This window comes from Lontra canadensis, unplaced genomic scaffold (assembly GCF_010015895.1).
Source record: "Lontra canadensis isolate GAN:19392208 unplaced genomic scaffold, GSC_riverotter_1.0 scaffold21, whole genome shotgun sequence".
NCBI lineage: Eukaryota > Metazoa > Chordata > Mammalia > Carnivora > Mustelidae > Lontra > Lontra canadensis.
Genome location: NW_022631015.1, coordinates 4,057,711 through 4,080,349, shown reverse-complemented (window position 1 = coordinate 4,080,349; position 22,639 = coordinate 4,057,711). Strand labels below are relative to the sequence as shown.

The 22,639-nt window shown below is 36.9% G+C and overlaps 1 protein-coding gene across 17 annotated transcripts in view; it reads right to left on the bottom strand.

Moving 5' to 3' along the window:
• Window positions 1-2,291: 2,291 nt before the first annotated feature.
• The window catches only part of PRPF4B (pre-mRNA processing factor 4B), a 38,300-nt gene continuing 17,952 nt past the window's right edge, over window positions 2,292-22,639 (bottom strand). The window contains exons 6-18 of one of the 17 annotated variants that reach the window (XR_004383141.1): window positions 21,872-22,082; window positions 18,020-18,093; window positions 16,363-16,453; window positions 15,557-15,704; window positions 14,442-14,579; window positions 13,665-13,818; window positions 10,450-10,564; window positions 9,718-9,869; window positions 8,274-8,360; window positions 5,641-6,934; window positions 5,037-5,122; window positions 4,211-4,256; window positions 2,292-2,467 (exon numbers count right to left, since the gene is read on the bottom strand). Coding sequence is in view for 3 of the 17 variants with exons in the window: in XM_032861482.1 (XP_032717373.1) it covers window positions 6,731-6,934; window positions 8,274-8,360; window positions 9,718-9,869; window positions 10,450-10,564; window positions 13,665-13,818; window positions 14,442-14,579; window positions 15,557-15,704; window positions 16,363-16,453; window positions 18,020-18,093; window positions 21,872-22,082 (1,374 nt within the window). In the remaining 14 variants the exon portion in view is untranslated. Of the gene's footprint in view, window positions 2,468-4,006; window positions 6,935-8,273; window positions 8,361-9,198; window positions 9,281-9,717; window positions 10,565-11,268; window positions 11,393-13,664; window positions 13,819-14,441; window positions 14,580-15,556; window positions 15,705-16,362; window positions 16,454-18,019; window positions 18,094-21,871; window positions 22,083-22,639 lie in introns of those variants that run through there. The other 16 variants (XR_004383136.1, XR_004383133.1, XR_004383134.1 and 13 more) reach the window with 16 other exon arrangements.

Sequence of the window (22,639 nt, the reverse complement as noted above, 5' to 3'; positions counted from 1 at the left end):
TCATTCTTACAGTTCTAACTTGAGTCCCGAGGCTTAATTGGCAGCCTTCGTACCCATTCTCATTTTTACCTTCTTTACCCTGCTTGGATCTTATCCCTTCACTTTTAGGGTCATAATGATGTTAATTTTTATCTGTAAAAGCTTCTGGAAGGGGACATCCCTGTTCTGTTCACCACTCTATCCCAGTCATTGCCTGGTATGTAGATACCCTGGGTTAGGTAAAGGACTCTGCCCAGCCTCGAGGACAGTCATGTGAGAGCAGTCACAAGGGCCTTCTCCACAGCCAGGCTCTGCCACGTGACAGATCTGCACCTCAGGCAAGTTCCTTAACCTCAGTTCTTCACTTTCCTGATGTGTCAGGTAGGTAGCGGATCTTTTAGTGCATATAATCATGTGAGGATTGAATCAAGTGCCTGGCAAATTAAAAAGCAGATCAGAGGAAAGACAAATGACACAGGAGGGCAGACTGGATGAAATGGGCCGCCTCAGGACTAAATTAACTGTCACTGGAGTAACAACTCAGATTATTCACGTCCTGCTTCTTACATGACATGTGTCCACCATCAGGAATATGCTGTGGAGTGAAGACACAAGCCCTTGTTTCCAGGAAGACCAAGAGCTGGAGTGGACATGGGAGACAGGAAACAGGAGGTAGGGAGGAGTACTTCAGAGGTAGGGGTAATGGAAGATCACTGTGTCCGCAGTTCCAAGAACTAGATTTCTGCACTGAAGGATTGCTTTGGTGGGGTCGGAGGCTTTGATGTCTTAGAGACAGGCAGGGCAAATCTTACTGGAAACCGAGCTACTTTATTTAGGATGCCATTAGACCTAAAAAAGGAGCTAGTTACTGAAACACATCAGAGTTTCCTATTAGACCCAAATTGTTTTAAATTTAACGATGTAAAAAATGCATTAGCAGCAATGCTGATTTCAATTATAAGGCACAGGTACTTATTTTAATATGATTAGTAAAAATAGTGGAATTTTTTAAGCGGAGTCCCTAAAATGAGGTCAGAAAAGGCACATACACGAGAGTAGATGTAGCCATCCTAAATTCATCTTGTCAAATGATGGGAGTAAAACAGGCAATATTTGGCTAAGAGAAGAACTTACCATTGGGGGTTGGGAGTACTGTAGTTACCAACAAACTTGGAAGACTTAGCAATTTTTCAAACCTGTTGGAAGCCAACTTCCACCACTATTTTTGAAGAAACACTTGGCATCTTCTAACAGACACCTATAAATTAAAGTGATTCTTGTTTAGGAAACTTCAGTTGAATTTGGCTTTCTGGCTTGCTTAAAAATTCCCCATACTTTGGCTGTCCAGTACTGACACCTTTTCTTGGCTCCTTTTCGGATCTTACCTGAGGCAGATTCTTTTCTCATCAATGAAAGCACAGGGAGAAAAGTCTCTTCAAAGTTTGCCATAACCCCCCACCACCAGCCCCCACCAAACCCAATGCACCCTGCATACTACCTTCCCTAATAAAAAGCAGGATCTCATGATCCTTGTCAGTTGCTTTAGACAGAATATGTAGTTCTTCATCCTCTGCCAGCCCAAGCAGAACACTACAGCTGGGGCCTTTGCAAGGCGGCTGTCCAGAGCCACTGCCACTCTGGCCCATTTCTTAGAAAAACTAGGACTCGACCACTAGGTAGAGAAGATGGCACCTGCTAGATGGGAGTACCCAACACAGCCAGACACTCTGGCCCTGCCTCCTCCAGTCCTGCTTTATGTTGAAGATTCGACTCCCTGTCCCTCTTTTAGGTATTTTACAGTTTTTTGTTTTAAGCTGAGGACATTTCTTTAGAAGAAGATGAGAAGTGGATAGACTAAGGATATGGTCCACATTTGTCAGGCTTCCCCATGTACAATGAACCAACTGATTTAAATCATTACAGAAAAGGGAGTTACCTCCTTATGCTGTTTCTATTTGGCATGTGTTCTGCACTTAGCTGCTAGAAGTATTTTGATGTTTGTAAGGAAGATACTAAATTGGATGTTTCCATGCAGCAGGTTCTGCCAAGTGGTTTGGTAAACTTCTCTCTACACCGTTCTCCTTCACTGAGGTTCACAATGCATTATCAGATATCTACTGAGAAGTTTTAACATAAATATTTAAATTTAATCTGACAGTTGCTAATCATTTTTGGGCAGAGAATACCTTTCAAAGCACATCTATGAACACCAGTGAAATAGAATATCAGAAACCTTAAGAGAGGGAATGCTGTTTTAATTTAAAACTAAACGTAAAATAGCAAACCCCAGCAAAGGAAAAATCAGGAAACAGTATGGTAACAAGAGGCATATTTTATTAAGTTTTCCAATAATGGAAACATGGCTGCTAAAATGCAAGTTACAATTCACATGATACCACAGTAACTGGGATACATATTATTTTCAGAGACCAGCTTCCATATCTTGATCATTAAACGGAAAGATTCTTCAGAAGAACAGTCCCTTACCCTACATACAGAAGGAGAAAAAAAAAAATTAAAGATGCCATGATGATATCTATCAAGTAACTGGAAAACATTTTTAAAGTCAATTTAGTGTACATTATTGACATGTAAAAAAAACACAAATGAATTTGTAGTGAACATTTCCATAAGAAAGACATCCCATCTAGGAGGATGATAAAACTCATGTTGAATATATGCTTGAACTAGGGTATGAAAAGGAAAGAAACACTTTTTATGAAGCCCAATTTCCAATGATGTCATCATAATTAATGAAAGGAAATTACTTATTTGAGTATCCATTTCTTTCCTACCTCCAACATTTAAAAGGGCATTCTTTAACTATTTGGCTTAAATTTGAAGATATTTGATTCCCCTGTTTCATTCCAGAGATCTTATTTCTACGTAACCAGCTAGCATTACAAAATGATGACAAAGAACAAGTAGAGCATAGTAGGAGGCATGCAAATATCAAATAGATCTGAGAATATTACATTTCTCTGCCTCTACCACATACCACAAAACATACATTTTTTGTATTGTAGAAATGTCCTGAGTATGTGTTTTGGAGAAAAAAAAGGTGGTTACTATAATGAAAAAAAAAATTAGAGTATCTTAAAAAACTTATTTTGAAAGTAGTAGAGTGGAATGAGTTCTACATTGGGGAATAATAAGGATGCAACTAATAAGGACTAAGAGGTGAACAGGAATACTGGGAAGGTCTTTAAAATTTATGACAAGATACTCCCTTGCTTCAAAACCTCGATGCTCCCACCAGATGTCTGATACCTTTGAGAAGGTGGTCCATATAGAGAACGGGGACTATAGAATATCTGGTTTCTGGATCTCACTTACCCCCTGACTACAGAAAGAACTATGACCTTTTCAAGGATTATGTCCTAAGACTTTGCAACCCTGACGTCTGACAACCATGTGATATTTTGCTGTGAGGTCTAAAAAAACCCAAATGCTTTATCAGAGATTAACTTATTTAAAAACTATATAGCTACTTTGAAACATGAATGCAGGCTAAAGATAATTCACTAAATTATGACCACCATCTAATAGAGGTCTTACAAAGTTCCAAATCTCTGCCTCAGCAAAATTACTAATTCTAATAAAATCATGTATATGTATATGAAGAATGTTTGCAGGGTTCCTTTAGAGTAGACAAACCTAGGAATGCTAAATTTGGGAACAAAGATCTACTTCTCTCACTTAATTAGAAAAACTGACAGTGTTTCTAAATATTTTATCTATCTTAAGACCATGACTGAAGTACTTGCAGAAAGAGTTACTAAAAGAGAAAGTCAGGGAATAGAGTATTAAAGGAGTTGGGCAACAGCGTTCTTAACTTTCTATTCTTTTGCATCTGCCAAGAAGAAACCTAAAGCTAAAAACTACTTTTTGATGTATGTGATTGTGGTGGTTTCTATTTTTCTAATAACCCCTAGGAACCAATTTTGATGGCCATGTATTATGTGGAATCTCACCATTCAAGAGCCTTTCATAATATTACTACATTTGACCACTGTTTTTATTGGGAGGGAGGGAGGGAAGCAGAAATTATGATAAAACAAGCACTTTACAGATGAACACCACAATAGCACTACTACTCTAAGTGCCAAACATTAATGAAACCCAAATCATAATGCTGAAAACTAAAAAAATTAGACAAAAATTAAATGGAGAATTCCTTTTTTTCTTTCTTTCTTTTTTTTTTTTTTTAAATCTTTTATAGGACAGAAACCTTAGCTCATGTCTTCTGGCTGTCATCATCTTCCACTGAACTGCACCTAAAACACAAAGAACAAGTAACAAGCAACTTTGTTTTTTAAGGAATAGGTAATAGTTTTGAAGGCATAAGATGAACTGTTTCTAGTGGAAGTTAACTTACTTATTAAATAATTATATAAAATGAAGCCATGAAAATCACCAGAAGCATCAAAATGTCTACTACTTTTGAGTGAAAATAACTACAAAAGACTTGAATATGCAGCATATTATCACCAAAATAAAGTAAGTCATGGTGGGAAAATCACTACCCATTTTGGTAAGGTAGACAAGCTGCACCCGTGAGGCCTTATTTAAAAGGCTTCACTCTACCTGAAGATGGAAACCACCTTTTATTTATTTTTAGTAAGTCTAAACCATGAAGAGACGGGGTGTAGATTCAAAGTTGGCTTATTATATCATCTATCACCTTCCTGGCTGTAGTTCATGTCTTTAAATGGAGCAAAACCCACCAGAAGAATGCTGCTATTCTGATTTTCCATTCTTGAATGCACCAAAATGTGCATGCTTGTTGTAATTAGGTGCCTGGGTGAATAAAAAAATCCCATTTACAATTTAAAAATATTATTTAAACCCCCAAAATCTGGTTATTTTCCACAATGCTCAGGAAGACAAGCATTAATTTTACCACCCAAACAGAAAAGATGTACATACATTTCTGAAAATTCTCTCCTACCATGTTAAAAATACAAATTCCTTTGTGTTGCAAAACCAAGCTGATTTACATGATTTGGTTTTAAATTGTTGCTAAATGTTTATCTACACATGCTGTCAGAAATAACCTTGTTAAGAAGGTGAAGCTGGTGTCTCAGCAAATCAGACCCCTTGGAGAAGGCGGTGAGTGGCCTGTGCCCCGTTTTCCTTTTCTCTTTCCGCACCATCAAAAGGAAAAGTGAGAAAATAGCAGAAACATTAGTTAAATCCTGAATTACACCCCGTAACCTACAGGAATTATCTCACTACACTGAAAGCTGACAATATTTGTAGGATTTTTTTTTTTGATGAAATAGTTAGGATCCTGATTATTAATAAAACAATCAACTTGTGGCTAAGCTTACATCTTTAACAAAAAAATCGTTTAAAGACTTAAAGGAAGAAATGAAAGGTTGCTTTTTAACTATTTATGGTTTACCTGACTTACCAGCACTGAAGACAAAAACTTTTAAAAATGGCTACAAATGCCTTGTTCACAAAAGACTTTATTATCTAGTGATGCATACTGAGAACATACAGAAATCTGCATGGTCCACTTCACATGCAGGAGAACAATCTTCACTTTACAATAAGTGAGTGTCAACTGTTTTATGCAATAGACAACACTTTAAAGTCACATTCTTAAAGAAAAGCTTCATTTACAAAAGAAATAAAAGGTAAAGAAGCAATTACCGCTTTTAAAAAGCAGCTGCTTTGTTCAAGAGTGGAAGGTTTATGCCTGTATTGAAAGACAACATGATCACAAATAATGAAAACAATGAACAAATGAAAAACACTTTTACCATAAAGCAGTACACTTTCAAAATGACATACAAATAGTTAAAAATTTCATTATGTTGTCTAACTTTTAAATATGAGGACTTTCAGAATTAGGCCTCAACATGTGTCATTAGTAAAGGAAAATGATGCCTTGTCTCTACGTCACTACGAACTGTATCTAACAAAATGTATATAAAGTCTATAGCAAGTTGGTCTAAAAAACTGAAAGTCAGTAAGAAACAGTACACTGAAGGCGCTGTGTCCATCAAGCGCACACTCTTCCGATTTTAAATGCGATGAACAGAAAGGAAACTGTAACTACGCCACAGTTGCAATGCCAAAAATAACACAACATCAGCTATCACACATGCAGGGAATTCCGCCACAAAGCTAATATCCCTCATTGTCAACTGTTCCAATAAAATAACATCGTAAAACACCAGTGATGTTGATGGTTTAGCTTACCTTCAGTGTACTGAATGTTGTACACAACCTGCTTTAAAAGAGGAGACCATCCCTGCAGGCAGGCTCAAGAAGGAACAGACCCCTTTCGGCACTGACTACACCAAGGGCATGCTGCTGTGGCCTGCACACACACACCTAGGAAAACGTGAATATAAACAGCATTTATGCTGGCCATTTTATCTGAAGACCAATATGAAGCCAAGTTTGCTAAAAATAAATCAACCACCCAGTATTACTACTCATTTTATAACAGATGCTTTTGTCTTTTATGTGAACTGCAACCATGTACATTAGCACTGTAATTTTGTGCAGTCTTGGCAATTAAAACAGTTCTACAGTGAAATTTCACATAAGACACAAAACAGATTAACTAACATTTCTAAAAGAAATATCACCCTTGGTGTTAATTCAAATATATCATGCTTCCTCAAATTTGCTGGAGAAATATTTATAAGTTTATATACATTAATAAACTGCTGTGAAATTTCTTCAGTCTTTGTATTTAATTACTCAAACCCTTGGAGCTTCTTCATCTCATTTAAATTTTTTCCTGGATGAACGCATGCTGTAGGGCCTGGTTGATGCTTATTCGTTTAGCTGGGTCCAACATTAGGATCTGGTCCAACAAGTCCTTTAGCTGGTGTACTTTTTTTCGTTGGTCTTCAGGAAGTCGCTGGCACCCAATCAAGTCAGCCAACAGGTCCTTGGTTGGATTAATGGTGCTCATGACAGTAACTTTCTCCTAAAAATAATTTTTAAAGATGTGTATGTCTACTTTTAAAGAGTTACTGAGCAGATGTATCTTAAATCAGACTGATTGGTCGATCAGAAATTTTAATATATGTACATATATATATCATATATACATATATATAGATGATGATATATTTATCATCTGTTCATTTAAAACTTCATTTTGACAGACCGCGAGAAAGGGAACATAAGCAGGGGGAGTGGGAAAGGGAGAGAAGCAGGCTTCCTGCTGAGCAGGGTGCCCGACGTGGGGCTGGATCCAAAGACCAATGGGTCATGACCCAAGCCGAAGGCAGATGCTTAACAGCTGAACCACCCAGATGCCCCTATTCTCTATATCTTTGTAAGAACCAACTGAAAAAATTGAATGAAAAAAAAAAACCCCAACCACCCCCCCCAACCAGAAAAGAAAAAAACCAACCCCAAGTTAGCTATGAAGGTTTTTAAAAAACATACTGTAAGTTTGTAAGAAGATCAAACTGCCAACAGGAAGTCTATGAAAATCCCCAAAGTTACATAATTAATAATAATTATATGATTAATAGCAATAATAGTAATTAGTAATAACAACAGTAAACGCTTCCTGTTTCAACTCTCCTCTCCCTGCCCTGAAGTGGTGACAGACAGACATGGAACTGTGTGCCTGTTAAGTGCTCTGACAAAGTTAGGAACAGACAATATAATGGGGCAGAAAAGGGGAAAAGTCCCTACTTTAACCTAGAGGATTTGGAAAGGCTCATATAGAGCATGTATTTCCCCTGAGGCTTGAAGTTGGAGAAGTTATTTTTAGGGGATGAGGAGGGAGAGGAGGCAAGTAAGGTCAGGATGGTCTGTGAACAAAGGCAGAGAGAGACATGACATGGCATGCCCTTCAGCAGACTGCCAAGTGTGGAATGGGGGAGGTTACAGAGACCCTGAGGGGGAGGGCAAACTGCTCAAGACCGCAGAGTTCATCAGAGAGGAACCCAACAAAAGGATAAGGATTTTAAGCACCGAGAATAACATGATCAGATTTGTTTTCAAAAAGATCACTCTAGTAAGCAGTCCAGAAGGTGGATGGGAGGGCAGACAAAGAAAATGCTCCCAAGAACAGAGGAAGAGGGCCTAAATACGACCTATCATAAAAATAGATTCATTATACTAGACAAACATTTTTAATTCCCTTCCTCTTTCTCATAAGTTCATTGTGTTTTATTCAGGAATTGGCCACCCGCAAAAAAGAGATTATTTTTAGTGTTTTAAATATTCACAGCTCCTAGTACCACCCAGTATTCAGCTTGTTTACAAAAAGACAATCATTTAAGGTAGCACAGTTAAAAGGGACTTACCCTCTCTGTTACTTTATCAACTTCTATATACATGAAGTTGAGGTTTTGATCAAAATGTTGGTCTTTGAATACGCCTTTCCGAATCATCTGGCAATAAAGCAAAATAAAACTTGGGTTTTGAACTATTACGAAACAGTCTGGCCTACCAACAATTTAATACATAACAAGTCACAAATAAGACTTATTCAGTCTCTCTGGATTTCTCTTCTCATTTAAGGAATCTCTTAGATTCCTTGCTCTGGAGGGTTTAACATATTCGAAAAAGCTAATATAAATGCTGTGCCTGAAACTACTTAATAACCTGAAATTATATTTTCCCAGGCAATGACTTAAACCAATTATAATATCACATTATGCTTTCACTACTCAAAACTGAGACTCAAATATGAAATCATTTGTTCTTAGGAAAAATATAACACATTTGGGGCCTTTTCTCTTGGCAGCTTAAGAAACCTGATGACGTTTTACAAATTATGTCCCAAGAGCCCTGAAATGATACAGGTCAGACCTTATTAAAACAAATACCAACATAACTAATTTCTGTATAACTTATTCTAAACAAGTCCAACATGAGAGAATTTGGACTGTACCTAAAAAACATAATGGCTTCTGACTTATATGGGGCAAAATCTGTACTCGCTCAGAAATTCAGCAAATAAGCTAAAATTATCAAAGTTTAAGATACGGCCCTGAGACAGGTTTATAAATGCCTGAAATTTCTGCTTCATTTCTGAAACTAATTATTGTACCTGAAGCATTAAGGGTGAGTTTTATGTTAGAGAGAGGTCAATTTTAAGTGAGTTTTTCTTGGTACCTTTCCCAAATAACTTTCGATCTTTAATAAACTGATTGCCGTCAAGTTCCTTTTCCAATATTCACCCCATCATTCTCTGACAACTGAGCCCTTCTTCACATCTGAACTAACCTGACCTGCATCTTTTTTCATTCCACCTCTCAAGCATGTTTGGTGCTGTTACCAATAACGGTGTGCTCCCAAGGCTGCTTCTCTGCCCATCATTAAAGGATAATAAATGGAACAAGGGAAGAACAAAGATATGAAACAGTCATATATATACATGTATGGTGCTTAACAAATTTATGCTCATCAATCTCTCTTCCTCAACTACACTTCTACTCTAAACTGTAGGACCCTACCCTCCTGCTTAACAGAGTAAAGAAAAGCAAAGAGACATTAGAGGTGAACAGGAAAATGGAGTTCTCTTAATCACTTCTGATAGCTCTTGGATGATTAGAACCACTATTTTTAAATAGCAGAAATGAAAAAGAGCTAAGCAAGTACATTCACAGTAACCATACACCTGCCTTTCTGAAATGGTTTTATAGCCATTAGTGATGAGTAAAGTGTCAGCAATCCACTGGTCTACAGTAAACTCTTGCTAAGACCTTGAAAAACAACCAAAAACAGCTCATGTTAATGTCCTACCTTATTTGGCATCTTTCCTTTGAGATCCATGGCGAGCTTCAACATATGGTTATTGGTTTTGCCAGGAAATAAAATTTTTCCAGTGTAGAGTTCATATAAGGTACAACCTACAGACCACATATCTATACCATAATCATAGCTTTTACCTATAACTGAAAACAAAACTGAAGTTTAATACACAATGACAGAAACAATCAACCATTTTCGTTAATAGGGGGTTACCTTAGCTTGGCCTACATAACTGCAATCTTAATACCTCACTTTGGCATTAGCTTCATGTTTTTTCCCCACTAATTCTTAACAGACTCTTAAAAAATGAGGGAATGAGGAAGGAATTGAAAGGGCGGGGGGGCAGAAGGAAGTGAATATTTCTTTTCTCATTTCACCTTTGGTGGAGGTGCTAACCAGCCTCAACCAAGGCAACAGGAAGAGCAAAAAACAAAGGTCCCATACAATCCATAAATTTGATAATCAGACCTTGAGTAATCAAGAGCAGTCTTCTAAAGCCGAGGATTTTCCACAACTGTTTTGCTACTCTTGCCAGACATGATCAAGACTCCTGTCACAACTACCACCATTCCACCTGAGGAGGATGAACTTGCTACGGTTCCCTTCCTCATCAATGACCTCGTGCAGCTGCTGAAGTGCGATGGAAAACAGTACTTAGACATTAAATATGCTGTTTCCACTGTGTATGATGGCCCAGGTCAAAAAACATTTGAAGAAACTTACTGATTTCAGGAGCACGATAAAATCTACTGACAAGATAAGGTGTTATGTCATTATCCGCAACATGTGAAGCCGACCCAAAATCGCAGAGCTTTAAAATCGTTTTTGATTCATTAACCTGCAAAACATTTTATCATGGAAGTTTAATTCATGCCAGAAATAATTAATGCAAGTAATCAGATAAAAATAATTGGCTTTGAGAAGTTACTTCCAATACTGAAAACAAAGTTACCCATTTTAAAATTCCTTTTCTAATTATCTTATAATTCAATTTCCTAATTATAAAAAATTAAGAGCTATCAAATATTTGAATATAATTAGTAAAAGAACTTTTTTCAGTAACGAAATACGGGATAATACCAAGTACATTCAATTTTAACCAATGTTACTTTGAAAAGGGGGGTAGTAAGAGAAAAATCTCATTGAAGCAAAGCATCTTCTAAAAATCCCCAGAATACCTGAATAAAGTTGAGTTGCTATTTAAAGGAACATGAAGATAATTCATTAATAAGCAATCAGACTTAGATGAACTTTCAACTGACTGAAGTTAACTTTCAGTTGCCAGAAAATTATGATAGCAATGAAAGCAGAGGATGATTCAGATTAAATCTGGACAAAAACAGAATAAAAACATTCTTCATCCGTAGCTGCTAGACCATCCCAAATTTAGCAATCACTTCAAGTCTAAAAAAATATTAAATCCCTTAAATATAAAGGAGGTATTAGTCAAGAAAATGTTAAATACATTTGGCACAACTGATAAATATGAACTCTATATTAGTTTATTGGTTTCTTTTTTCCTTTGTAAATACTTCAACATACACAGTAACAGTGACATCTGCTGAGAAAGGCTGGAGTTGCTCCCATGGCTGCTGCCACTCATGAGTCAGAAGCATGTTCAGGATTAACAAGTGAAGATAATTCATATTCCAGAGTCCCTTCCCCCCTTCAAAAGAGACACACACAAATTCCGAGTTGGGACTTGAACTTGGCCTATCGTTCCCACCCCAAAGAAACATAACACTTTAAATAAATAGCCTTAGGCACTTTCTACTGGGATATCATAAAGTTTGGTCAGTGTTACAGATTGGCCCATTACAGATGATATCCACGGAATTAAGCTATTAATGGAAATGATTATTTCTCACTGCCATATCCATAACCATTCTCTTCTCCTGGCGGACCAGGAAAATTGGTATCTTCAAATGCAGAAGTACTTTTGAAGCTTTTTGAGGTATAAACTGCATTCAGCTACTTAAGGATGCAGTTTAAAACCCAGAGAAATCCTGGGACAATTTTAAAATTAGAACCTATCAGTAGGACTCTTGGGCTAGCTAAAATGCCTGTAACAATTGCTGGGTATGCACACTTCCACGCACTCCACCAGTTTGGCTAGACAACATCTATCCTCCCTGAGGAACATGGTACTCCTTACCACACTGATGGTTGATTCTGGGCTAAAAGCTTTGGATTTTCATTCACAAACAGCTCCCTCTAGTTTCTGATGTCTACTTTCCCCCTTTCTCAGGAAGGAGACAACATTCAGTGTCTGAAGCCCAGGTGTAAACCTATACTAGCATAGCATTAACTTAAGGAAAACAAAGTTTTAAAAACAAGAGCTCCTAAGATTCTAGCAAATGTCTTATTCTTTAACTTCTATGGTGGTTTACACAGATGTTCACCTTTAAATTTTACATACTGTATACATGCTTTGATATAGATGATATACTTCACAATTTAAAAGAGAAATAAAATTGAGGTAAAAATGAACTAAGAAGCTGACTAGACAAATCTACAATTCATTTGTAACATGAAGTCTACAATTCATTTATTTCACTGTAATTATTTAGCTCCTCTACACCCAAGTTATATTAGATGTGTAACAGACTGTGAAGTCAAATAAAATCTATCATTACAACAGCATGTTTCATAACTAACGTGGTCGTCTGGAAGGAAATATTTTAAGGTATTAAAAAAGAAGAAAAATCTGATTAAGAGCTAATTGATTAATTAATTAATAATTAATTGATGAGGTGTCCTTAATGAACTTTAATGGGATCATAATCTTTTAAAAGGGTAGAATATGGGGTACCTGGGTGGCTCAAGGCAGTTAAGCATCTGCCTTCGGCTCAGGTCATGATCTCAAGGTCCTGGGATCGAGCCCCGCATCGGGCTCCTTGCTCAGTGGAAGAGTCTGCTTCTCCCTCTCCTGCTGCCCCTCCCCGCCGTTTGTACTCTCTGTCTTAAAATAAATAAAATCTTAAAAAAAAAAAAAAAAAGTTTAGGGGCGCCAGGGTGGCTCAGAGGCTTAAATATCTGCCTTCGGCTCGGGTCATGATCTCAGGATGCTGGGATCGAGCCCCGCATCGGGCTCTCTGCTCGGCAGGGAGCCTGCTTCCTCCTCTCTCTCTGCCTGCCTCTCTGCCTCCTTGTGATCTGTCAAATGAATAAAAAAAACTTAAAAAAAAAAAAAAAAAAGGTGTAGAATGTTATCAGCAGACAAGCTAGGAATTCCCCAAGTTGTGAACATACCCCCAATTCTGAATACCTCAGAACAGGGTTAAAGAAATGGGGCCAGGGAAGGAAGTGGTATGTATGCATTGTGTGCATTCATCATTCCCCTATGAAAATGTATTATTTATAAATTTAAGAAATACGAACCCTGTGAAAGTTGCATATTACCACTCCAGAAATCTTTAGTTAAGAGGTGAAGAATGTGAAAGGAACACCTTTCAACTTAACACCTAATCACAACTGAGCTCTTCTGTCTTTGGGCCCTTCCTGGGTACCTATAAAAACACTACTCTATACAACTATTTAAGAGATAATTCCTTTAAATGTCTCTGTGAGACCACAAATCAGAGAACAAAGAACTGTGAACACTATTTCAAATCAGCAAGATGTGCATTTTTTGTATTTAGGTACCAGAGGAAGCCCATCATTACTGTATTAAGGCCCTCTTGGGATTTGTGTGTACTCTAAATCCATCAATCTAAAAGGATAAAACTGAGACAATAGCCTATTTCCTCTTTCTTTGTACTTTACTATAAAATTTCAGGGACTGATTTCTAAAAAAGTAAACACTGGCTAAGTCCTTTGTAATGGGTAATATGCTGAGTTATTCTTTTAAGACATCATTTCTAGAATAATACAGTGGTTATCAATCACATTATCGTAACCTATATGGATGTACAAGGCAGCCTGATTGTTTAACTTACCAGGATATTGTCTGGCTTGATATCTGCATGTAGGATATTGCATCTTTTAAGGAGTTTTAATGCCAAGAACAACTGCTGACTGTAGGATCTTACAGCTTTAATATGAAGACCAACATCCTTACCATATTTTTTTAACACCTCTCGTAAATTCATACTTTTAGGAGAGAAAAAAAAAAAAAACCCACAAAATTAGGGGTTAAAATGCAAAATGGAAATAAAAAAGGTAAAAACATGTTCAAGCATAAAGTAAAATCAAATTCAAAATATTAATTAAAATGAAAGTATCTGTTCATGAGCCCTCTCAGATGTTTAACAAATTATTCTACATTGAAATGAAAGCACATGAACCTGTGTGTATGTAAGACAATTTTCCAATAAAACTCAATTTTCAAAATAAATGGAAGGGGAGACATACAGTGGTAAAGTTCCGATTGATTTTAGAATGGGTTTACATTTCAAAGTCCAAAACTGAAGCCATACTTTTCAAGATCAAAACTGTATTTCTACTTCACTACTCCCATTTCTTTTTATTACATTGTAATCCTTCCTTGAAGTATTTAACTTTCAGAGAATCTCTTGTTGAGCGGAAGGCTACATGAGGTTAGCGTCTGACACACGGCATATGGTCAATTACTGTCTACATAAATGACTGTCACAGAACTAGTTCTTAATCAAAAGTAAACAACAAAACCAGAGCTAACTAGTAAAAATAAACACACAGAAATTGCTCATGCTGTTTATCTAAATTTTTAGTAATGTACAGGGTTGACAGTGTACCTTAGAGGCTCAAATACGAGACAGAGATGCTGTTTGTGATAAAAGTGTCTGAAAAGTCGCAAACAATGAAATTTGTCATCAGGATCAGCATCATTAAGTTTTTTCAGGAATTCTAGTTCTTTTAAGCCAGTTTTTTGCCTGAAAAGAAAAAGGGAATTAGTTCAAAACTGAATACAGAAGAAAACCAAATAACATTTACTAGTTCCAGTTTGATGTATCTATCATAGATGGTAAGTAGCTCGGATTTTTTAAGTACTAATAGTAAATCTGTTGAGGAATGACAATTTTGTAGGTCACTCACACAATATTTTATACTTAGTCAAATACTGTTCTCCTGGAGCTTATTTCCACAATAATTAACAGAAAGAAATACTGCAGGAATAAACCCACCTTGCCTGAAGGGTTTCAGTCTTATACATTTTTTTTTTTTTTTCTTTCCTTCCAGAGAGAGGGGAGGGGCAGAGGGAGAATCCTAAGCAGGTTCCACACCCAGCTTGGAGCCAGACATGGGGCTTGATCTCACAACCCTGAGGTCATGACCTGAGCTGAAATCCAGAGTCCGATGCTTTAATGACTAAGCCACGCAGGTGCCCCAAATCTTACCCATTTTTATTTCAAAGACATCTTGATGTAAATGCTATTTTAACAAAAATGGAACCACACTATATAAAAGTCTAAGAACAGATGTCTTACCAGATATTAGCATTTGGTTTTCCTCTAGAATTTTAGTTATCATTTGTCAAATAGGCCATATTTTTAAAAAGGCTGTAAAAATATTTTCTAAGCCTATGGTAGTGAAGATGTTAATATGTATCTATAACATAACAGTTCTTTTCAGTGTTTTAAAGCTGATGGCAAGTAGACTTTAACATCAGCTCAGTGTGTGGTACAGACTGTGCTTATTAAAACCTATGGGTTTGGCAATTACCTCTATTATACAAAAGAAAAAAAGGCAACAAATTCACTACCAGCCTTCTATCATTTTAAAACTGCAATATTTTTACAGATTGGAATATTTTACAGAGGAAAACCAAATACTACAGAACATTTTTAAAAATGTTCACTTGTGAATACCTGTGTTTTTAGGTTTTATTACATAGGTCTTCTGAACTTACATGAGCTCATTGTTTCTGATGATTTTTACAGCCACTTCTTGGTTGGCTCTTGCGTTATCTCTGGCTCGTACAACATTACTGAAGACACCCTGGCCAGTGTAGCCATACACATTGTAACGCTTATCTAGGACTTCACCTATGTTCACACCTAAAAAAGTAAATTAAAAAATGGGAATTTTGACCATAATAAATACTTAACAAAACTTGAGATATACATAATAAAGCACAAAGAAACATAGTGCAGTCACTTAAAAAAAAAAAAAAGTGTCAAATCTCTACTGTGTGCCTGGTTTCCTAGACACCACAGAGAATCAAAGATGAGCCGCCATCAGTCACTCTTTCATAATGTGGTTCAAGCTGCATGCCCACTTCCTATTAACTGCTGAGGATTTTAACATTGAGTAGGGAAGAAATGTGCTCACTGAAGTGTTTCCAACTGTAGTCCTGAATGACAAATACTGCATGACTGGCATCCCAAGTTCCTTGTGTGTCGTTTTTCTTGGTTTCAGATCAAGACGAGGAAGTGACGTTCCCCCTTCCTCCTGGAGGATTATCTCATGGCTGAAAACAACTTTGAATAGATTTAGGTTGCACATCAAGTCTTTACCTCACTTCTATGCATGAAGCTCCTGAGCTGCTTACTGGAATACAGCATGGATTCACGCAGCTATTAGATGTGCCGTCCATTTTAAGTGATGGCACTGTGATGTGACTTTCAGAGTTCTTCAACGTGTGACTGCATCAAGCAACATACTTCTAAAAAATGTTGTTAACAAACGTAAAATTAATCAGAACTGTGAACTTACGGTAATAGCCTTCTGCATCTGTCCAGTTATCCCTGAGGTTGGGATTCTCTTTGAAATCCTTTCCAATGCCAGCAGCCCGAAGACGAGCACTCTGAAATGAAGGAGGCAACAAAAGCTATTTACCTACTAATCAGGCAGACATTTAAAGCACTTCCTTTAAAACCAAGATGGGGAAAACCAGCTATAATTTAATAAAAACATTTTAGCCAAATTAACTCAACTCTTACCATCACCCACGTAAATGCAATGTAGCTGGAAACAAAATTAGCAAAGTCTCACATCACAATGATGCTCAGGAAAAAAATTAACAAAGTTATCTTCAAAAACTCTTTAGGAATATGACTAGGGGATTATAAATGAAAATAAAAACTCAAAAACCAGATCTGGTTTTCTACAGCTATTAACAGACAAAGGAGGACAAAAATTACAGATGGGCATTCAGTTAACAATATTCGACTCTCCTACCAATTTTCACATTTCTTTTACTGCCTCGTCCATGAACACCCCCTGATTTCTCTTCACATATATGCTGCACTAACAGTTCGTGTGGGAAATTAAAGAGTATCTGCACTTCTGAAGAGTATGATGCACCATCTTCCATGATACCCGGAAGACCCTTCCAGGTCCAAGCAAATGATGTGCATGGATACTTTCACTGGCTTAATCATTTCATTCTCTCTTAACCTAAGCTTCCTTTTGACGTTCCTGCTGCAAAGTACAGATATATTACTTAAGCCAATGACCAATGTCTTCAGGGTCCTGGACACAGACTGCTTAATCTTACTCTATTTTTAATTTCTCTATTTTACGTCCACTTTCCCTTGCTAAAGCTTCCCTATTTCTCACGTTCTCTTGAATTTATAATGAAAATGGTCTCATACTTTTAAAATATGTTTTTAAGACTTTTTCAAGAAAAGTCACTAATAGCTAAAAAAAAAACAAAATTTCTTAATCACTTCCTTGTAATAACATTCCCAACTCTTCAGTGAATGTACTAGGATCCAAATCCTAAGTTCTCAATCATCCAGAGTATCGAAGTCCAAAGGAGACTCTGTTCTAATACAGGCCTGGAAATTACTGACATCATCTTGTTTCAGCTAACTATGTACCACAACCCTCCTCCCAACCCCAGTTTGTAAAACGAAAAAAAGTTGTTTCAAAAAAATACACGTTTAAGTCATCTGGTGTTTAACTTTCCTGAAGCTCTTTGAATTGCTCTGCCATACTTGTTTTTAAAATCTTGACCTAATTTTAGACTTAAGAGAAATGTTGCAACACTAGTACAAAGAGTTTCCAGATACCCTTCACTCAGATTGTCCAAATATTAACATTTATTAATTTGCTTTATCCTTTTTTCTCTTTTTGTACAACACAAACATATACTTATTATACATATATGTATATATGTATGTTTTTCTTAAAATAAAGATTTATTTGACACAGAGAGAGAAGGAGAAAGCAAGCACAAGCAGGGGACCCAGCAGGCAAGGGAGAAGCAGGCTCCCCACTGAGCAAGGAGCCTGCTGTGGGGCTTGATTCCAGGACCCAGGGATCATTGACCTGAGCCAAAGGCAGCCGCTTAATCAACTAAGCCACCCAGGTGCCCCTATATATATTTTGTTTAAGAGTAATGTTTTTAAGATTTAAAATTACTTACATCAAAATAGGCGGCAAACATATCATCAGATTCTGTAAACATATCAGGTGCCAAGAGCTTTTTCTGAGATGAACCTTAATGGAAATTGACAGTAATAATTTGAAAAAAGAAGAGATACAAATTGAAACACAAATAAGTCATCAATGTAATATCACTAGCAATTCAAACTTGTACATGTTTTTCATTAATACACAACTTAAAGTCACTTTGTAACACTTAAGATGTATGAAGTTATGCATTTTTTACTAAAAAGATGCATTTCAGAAAGTTGAAAGGCTTAATGATAGTACTTTCTCCACTGTTTTTCTCCAGTATTTAAATTAATATGCTAATAACTAAATGATGATTATGTATTAAAATCAAAGTTCCTCTTAAAAAAATTCTATTTCCAAATTGCAACTTGAATCTCAAAAGGTTAATAACCCCACTACAGATCTAGATCTCTATGCATCCCCTAAAAAGTCCAATAACCCTGAGAAAAACTGGGCAAAATAAAAGAACTCCTTAAAAAAAGGAATGTAATGGCTTTAAGTATATGAACATACATCCAATCTCACTTACAGTAAGGGAAATGCAAATTAAAATTACAACAAAATACGCTTTCTCTTTTGAGATGGGCTAAAAAACCCAAAACGTAGGACAATATCCTGGTAACAAGGCCCTGATAAGCAAGTACTCAGACATTACTTGCAGGGGGCAAAAACTGTGCAAGCCTTACAGAGTAAGAAAACACAGCACAATTACACTCTTTTGACCCAGTAACCTCACTTCTAGGAAATCACTTCAAAGACACAGTGGTAAGCATTAAAAAAATTAGCGCAATGACACTATATTTAATGTTCCAATGAATAATCAACAACTGGATACAACCCAAACATCCACCATTAGAAGACACAGTTCAAATAAACCTTGGCACATTCATCACACTGGAATAGCACATAACTGTAAAAAGGAAGGAAGATCTTTTCATACCAGTAAGTGTGCATATTTCTGTGTGTGCTTGTGTAGGCGAAATATGCACACATGTGAAAGACATTTTAATAATCAAACAGAAGATACTAAAAATCAAAAGCAAATAAAGTTAACCTAAATCTATCAAATGTGTGGTATAAGCATACAGAAGTATTTCAAATGACTTTACACCTTAGAATGTACCCCAAGGATAAAAAGAATCATTAAATTTTCAATTTGCATTCACTACATTCAATATTGGTGATCATACTGATAACTATGTAAAAAAAAGGTTCAAAATAACCTACATAATCATGTTATTAAGGATCACATTTTTCACTATAAAAAAAATAAAAAATCAATGTTACAACCCCTATAATCTCAAGTTTGACATGGCAATTTTTCAGTATGAACCGCCCCTTTCCAAAAATGTATGTATGTCCTAGCTTTGTCCACTGAAAAATCCCATGAATAATGAACGCTCCTAAGTGCTTTGTGAAGTCTAAATGGCATTGGCTGTTAAATGGAAGCACGGTTTCCTTGGAGCAACAGCAGTTTCTGTTCTGGAACATGATAATGTGCAAGGGGATCCTGTGATACCTTCCAATGCAGTAGAAGGGGAGTTTGCAAACTACAGAGTGGGGCAAATCTGGAACCCTGCTCGTTTTCATATGGCCCATGTTTACATTTTTAAAGGTTTTTAGGGTAAAATAAGAGAACACTTTGTGACATGTGAAAATTATATCAAATTTTAAATTTTGGTGTTCACACAGTTTTCCTGGGAACACAGCCGCTTCTGCATTACAAGAGCAGAGGTTCAGCAGTTGGAACACACAAAAAAAACGCATAAATTACAAAAGCCTAAATACTACCTGACCTTAGTTGCTAACCAGTCCTAGAAAGAAACACATTAATAAATATATTAATACCAATATATCCTGTAGGGTTTGGATCAAAAAGACACTGGAAACCAACTTAAAAAGGCTTCTTGCCTCCCCATCTCAGTTGGAGAGAGAATTTAAGTACATGATACCAAATAATAAAAAGCTGACAAAAACAACCCCAATCTCACGGTCATCTCCAGAGGTTGTTAATGTACCAACTCTATTCTATGGTAAGTATTAGTCAATAAAAGAAAACAACCAAGCATTTATCCCGACTTTCCTGTACAAACTGTATTTCCTGGGTAACCAAAGAATGGAAATCTCTTCTTTTACGGAATTACAGCTAATAACTCAAAAAGAATTATGGAAAGTAAAGAATCACCACTTCGGAGTGTGCCCACGTGCCCTCAACCTCCATGAAAAACAGTGGATCTGAGGAATGATCAGCAACGGCTGCTCAAACTGCCAGGTGAACAGCTGAAGGGCAGCTTCATGTCGGACAGATGGGATTATTTTACCTCAACACACAATCGCAATCAAAACAGGACAAGCACACACCACATACGCCACCTGATGCAATGCAAGTACACACCATTACTTAGGCAATGTTCTTGCCCCCCAAAACTAACTTAAATCTACTCAGGTCTCTAACACTTCTATTAGTTTTCAAGAAACACAGAGGATAGAGGAAACAAGATAAATGAAACAAGAGCGTGGCAAAATGAGATTGGAAAGAAAAAGTTTATAGGACACATGCCCTCAGTATCATCACAAGAAAATGGAAAGCGGGGGAGGGAACGATGAGAATAACTATTAAAGACTGAGAGATTAAGAGATATGTGCATTTGGGGTGCCTGGGTGGCTCAGTGGGTTAAAGCCTCTGCATCTGGATCAGGTCATGATCCCAGGGTCCTGCGATCGAGCCCCCTATCGGGCTCTCTGCTAAGCAGGGAGCCTGCTTTCCCGCCCCCACCCTCTGCCTACTTGTGATCTCTGTCAATAAATAAATAAAATCTTAAAAGAGATATGTGGATCTTACTTGGATTTTGATTCAAACCAACCAACTGTAATTAGAAAGACTTAAAAATGACCAATTCTTTAGATATAATGTTTTTTATTTTTATTTTTTAAAGATTTTCTTTACTTAGAAAGCACGAGCAGGGGGAGGCAGAGAGGAAGAAAGAGAAGCTTCAAATAGACTCCATGCTGAGCATGGAGCCTGAAATGGGGCTCAGTCCCAGGACCCTGAGATGACTTGAGCCAAAATCAAGAGCTGGACAGTTAAGAGACTGAGCCACCCAGGTGCCCAAGTAATGCTTTTTTTTTCTTTTTTTTTTTTTTAAAAGTCCTTACCTATAAGAGATACACAATGAAGTATTTACAGATGAAATCAATCAAATCATGGCTGGGATTTGCTTTAAATTACTCTAGCAAGCAAAACAGAAGGAAATGACATTTTCTTTTCTTTTTTTTTTTTTTAAGTGTGCTCTACGGGGGTGCCTGGGTGGCTCAGTGGGTTAAGCCTCTGCCTTCGGCTCAGGTCATGATCTCAGGGTCCTGGGATCGAGCCACATCAGGCTCTCTGCTCAGCAGGGAGCCTGCTTCCTCCTCTCTCTCTCTCTCTCTCTCTGCCTACTGGTAATCTCTGTCAAATAAATGAATAAAAAAATCTTAAAAAAAAAAAAAAAGTATTTAAAGTGAGCTCTATGCCCAACACTGGGCTTGAACTCAAAAACCTGAGATCAAGTCACATGCTCTATTGACTGAACCAGCCAGGTGCCCCAAACAGAAGGTAATGAATACATGAGATTCACTATAATACCGTTTAGGCTACGCAAACTAACTGAAAACATTTATAAAGGACATTCACTGGGACACATTTAATACTGTATTACTCTAAGAGTTAGCCGGGGCAAAATTTCTAATCCCTTTCACTTTTACCCATCCCCAATCTCTTTCATTATTTACAGAACTAAAAATTCAGTGAAAAACATACCAAAACAAAAATCTAACTTACCATTATTCTGTTCAACGGTCATTAGGTTATGCTTGGCTTTTACTGAGGCCTCGAATGTATCAACATTTTCCCGTTCATACTCTTTCACATCAGCAGCTACCCTTTCCAGAATGTCATCTGGAGAAGGTGACCGTGTACAGGTACTACTCTGGGGGCTGCTTGGTTCAGATGGCACAGACATATTGCTATCTTCAGCAAGATATTTATATTTCTGTAACAACAATACAACATATTATTTTCATAAAATCGGATGCATATCTGCCAAGAAGTATTGCACTGAAAAGACAGTCAATGTTAAAAATTTTTAAAAGGTATTAATGTCTTGACTGAATCAGATCCACAATCCCTTACATTTATTTCCAAAATCCAAAAAATTCTGAAAAAGTTCTTCTATGTTTGGTGCACATTCATTAGGTGACAAAACCTCACCTGAACAGATGTGATACTATTTGTAGTCTTATTTTTATCTCCCCCAGTGTGAACAGGGTATGTCTCACTGTTGAAATACTAATGTGTTTGATAGTGGGGTGCTGTTCTAAACCCCACTGATGGGGCTAAGTAATATACACAGATGCACCGTATTACCTTTCTAAAATTCAAATAGTTCTGAGTTCTGAAGCACATCTGGCCCCAAGGGCTGGAGATAAGGGATTGTGGACCTGGGCAAGAACAAAAAAAGATTCAACCAAGTCTCTAGGGATATCAGTTTAGTAACAACAATTTCATCAGTGCCCCAGAAAAGTTTCTCCTGGAATTCCAGTTTTGCCT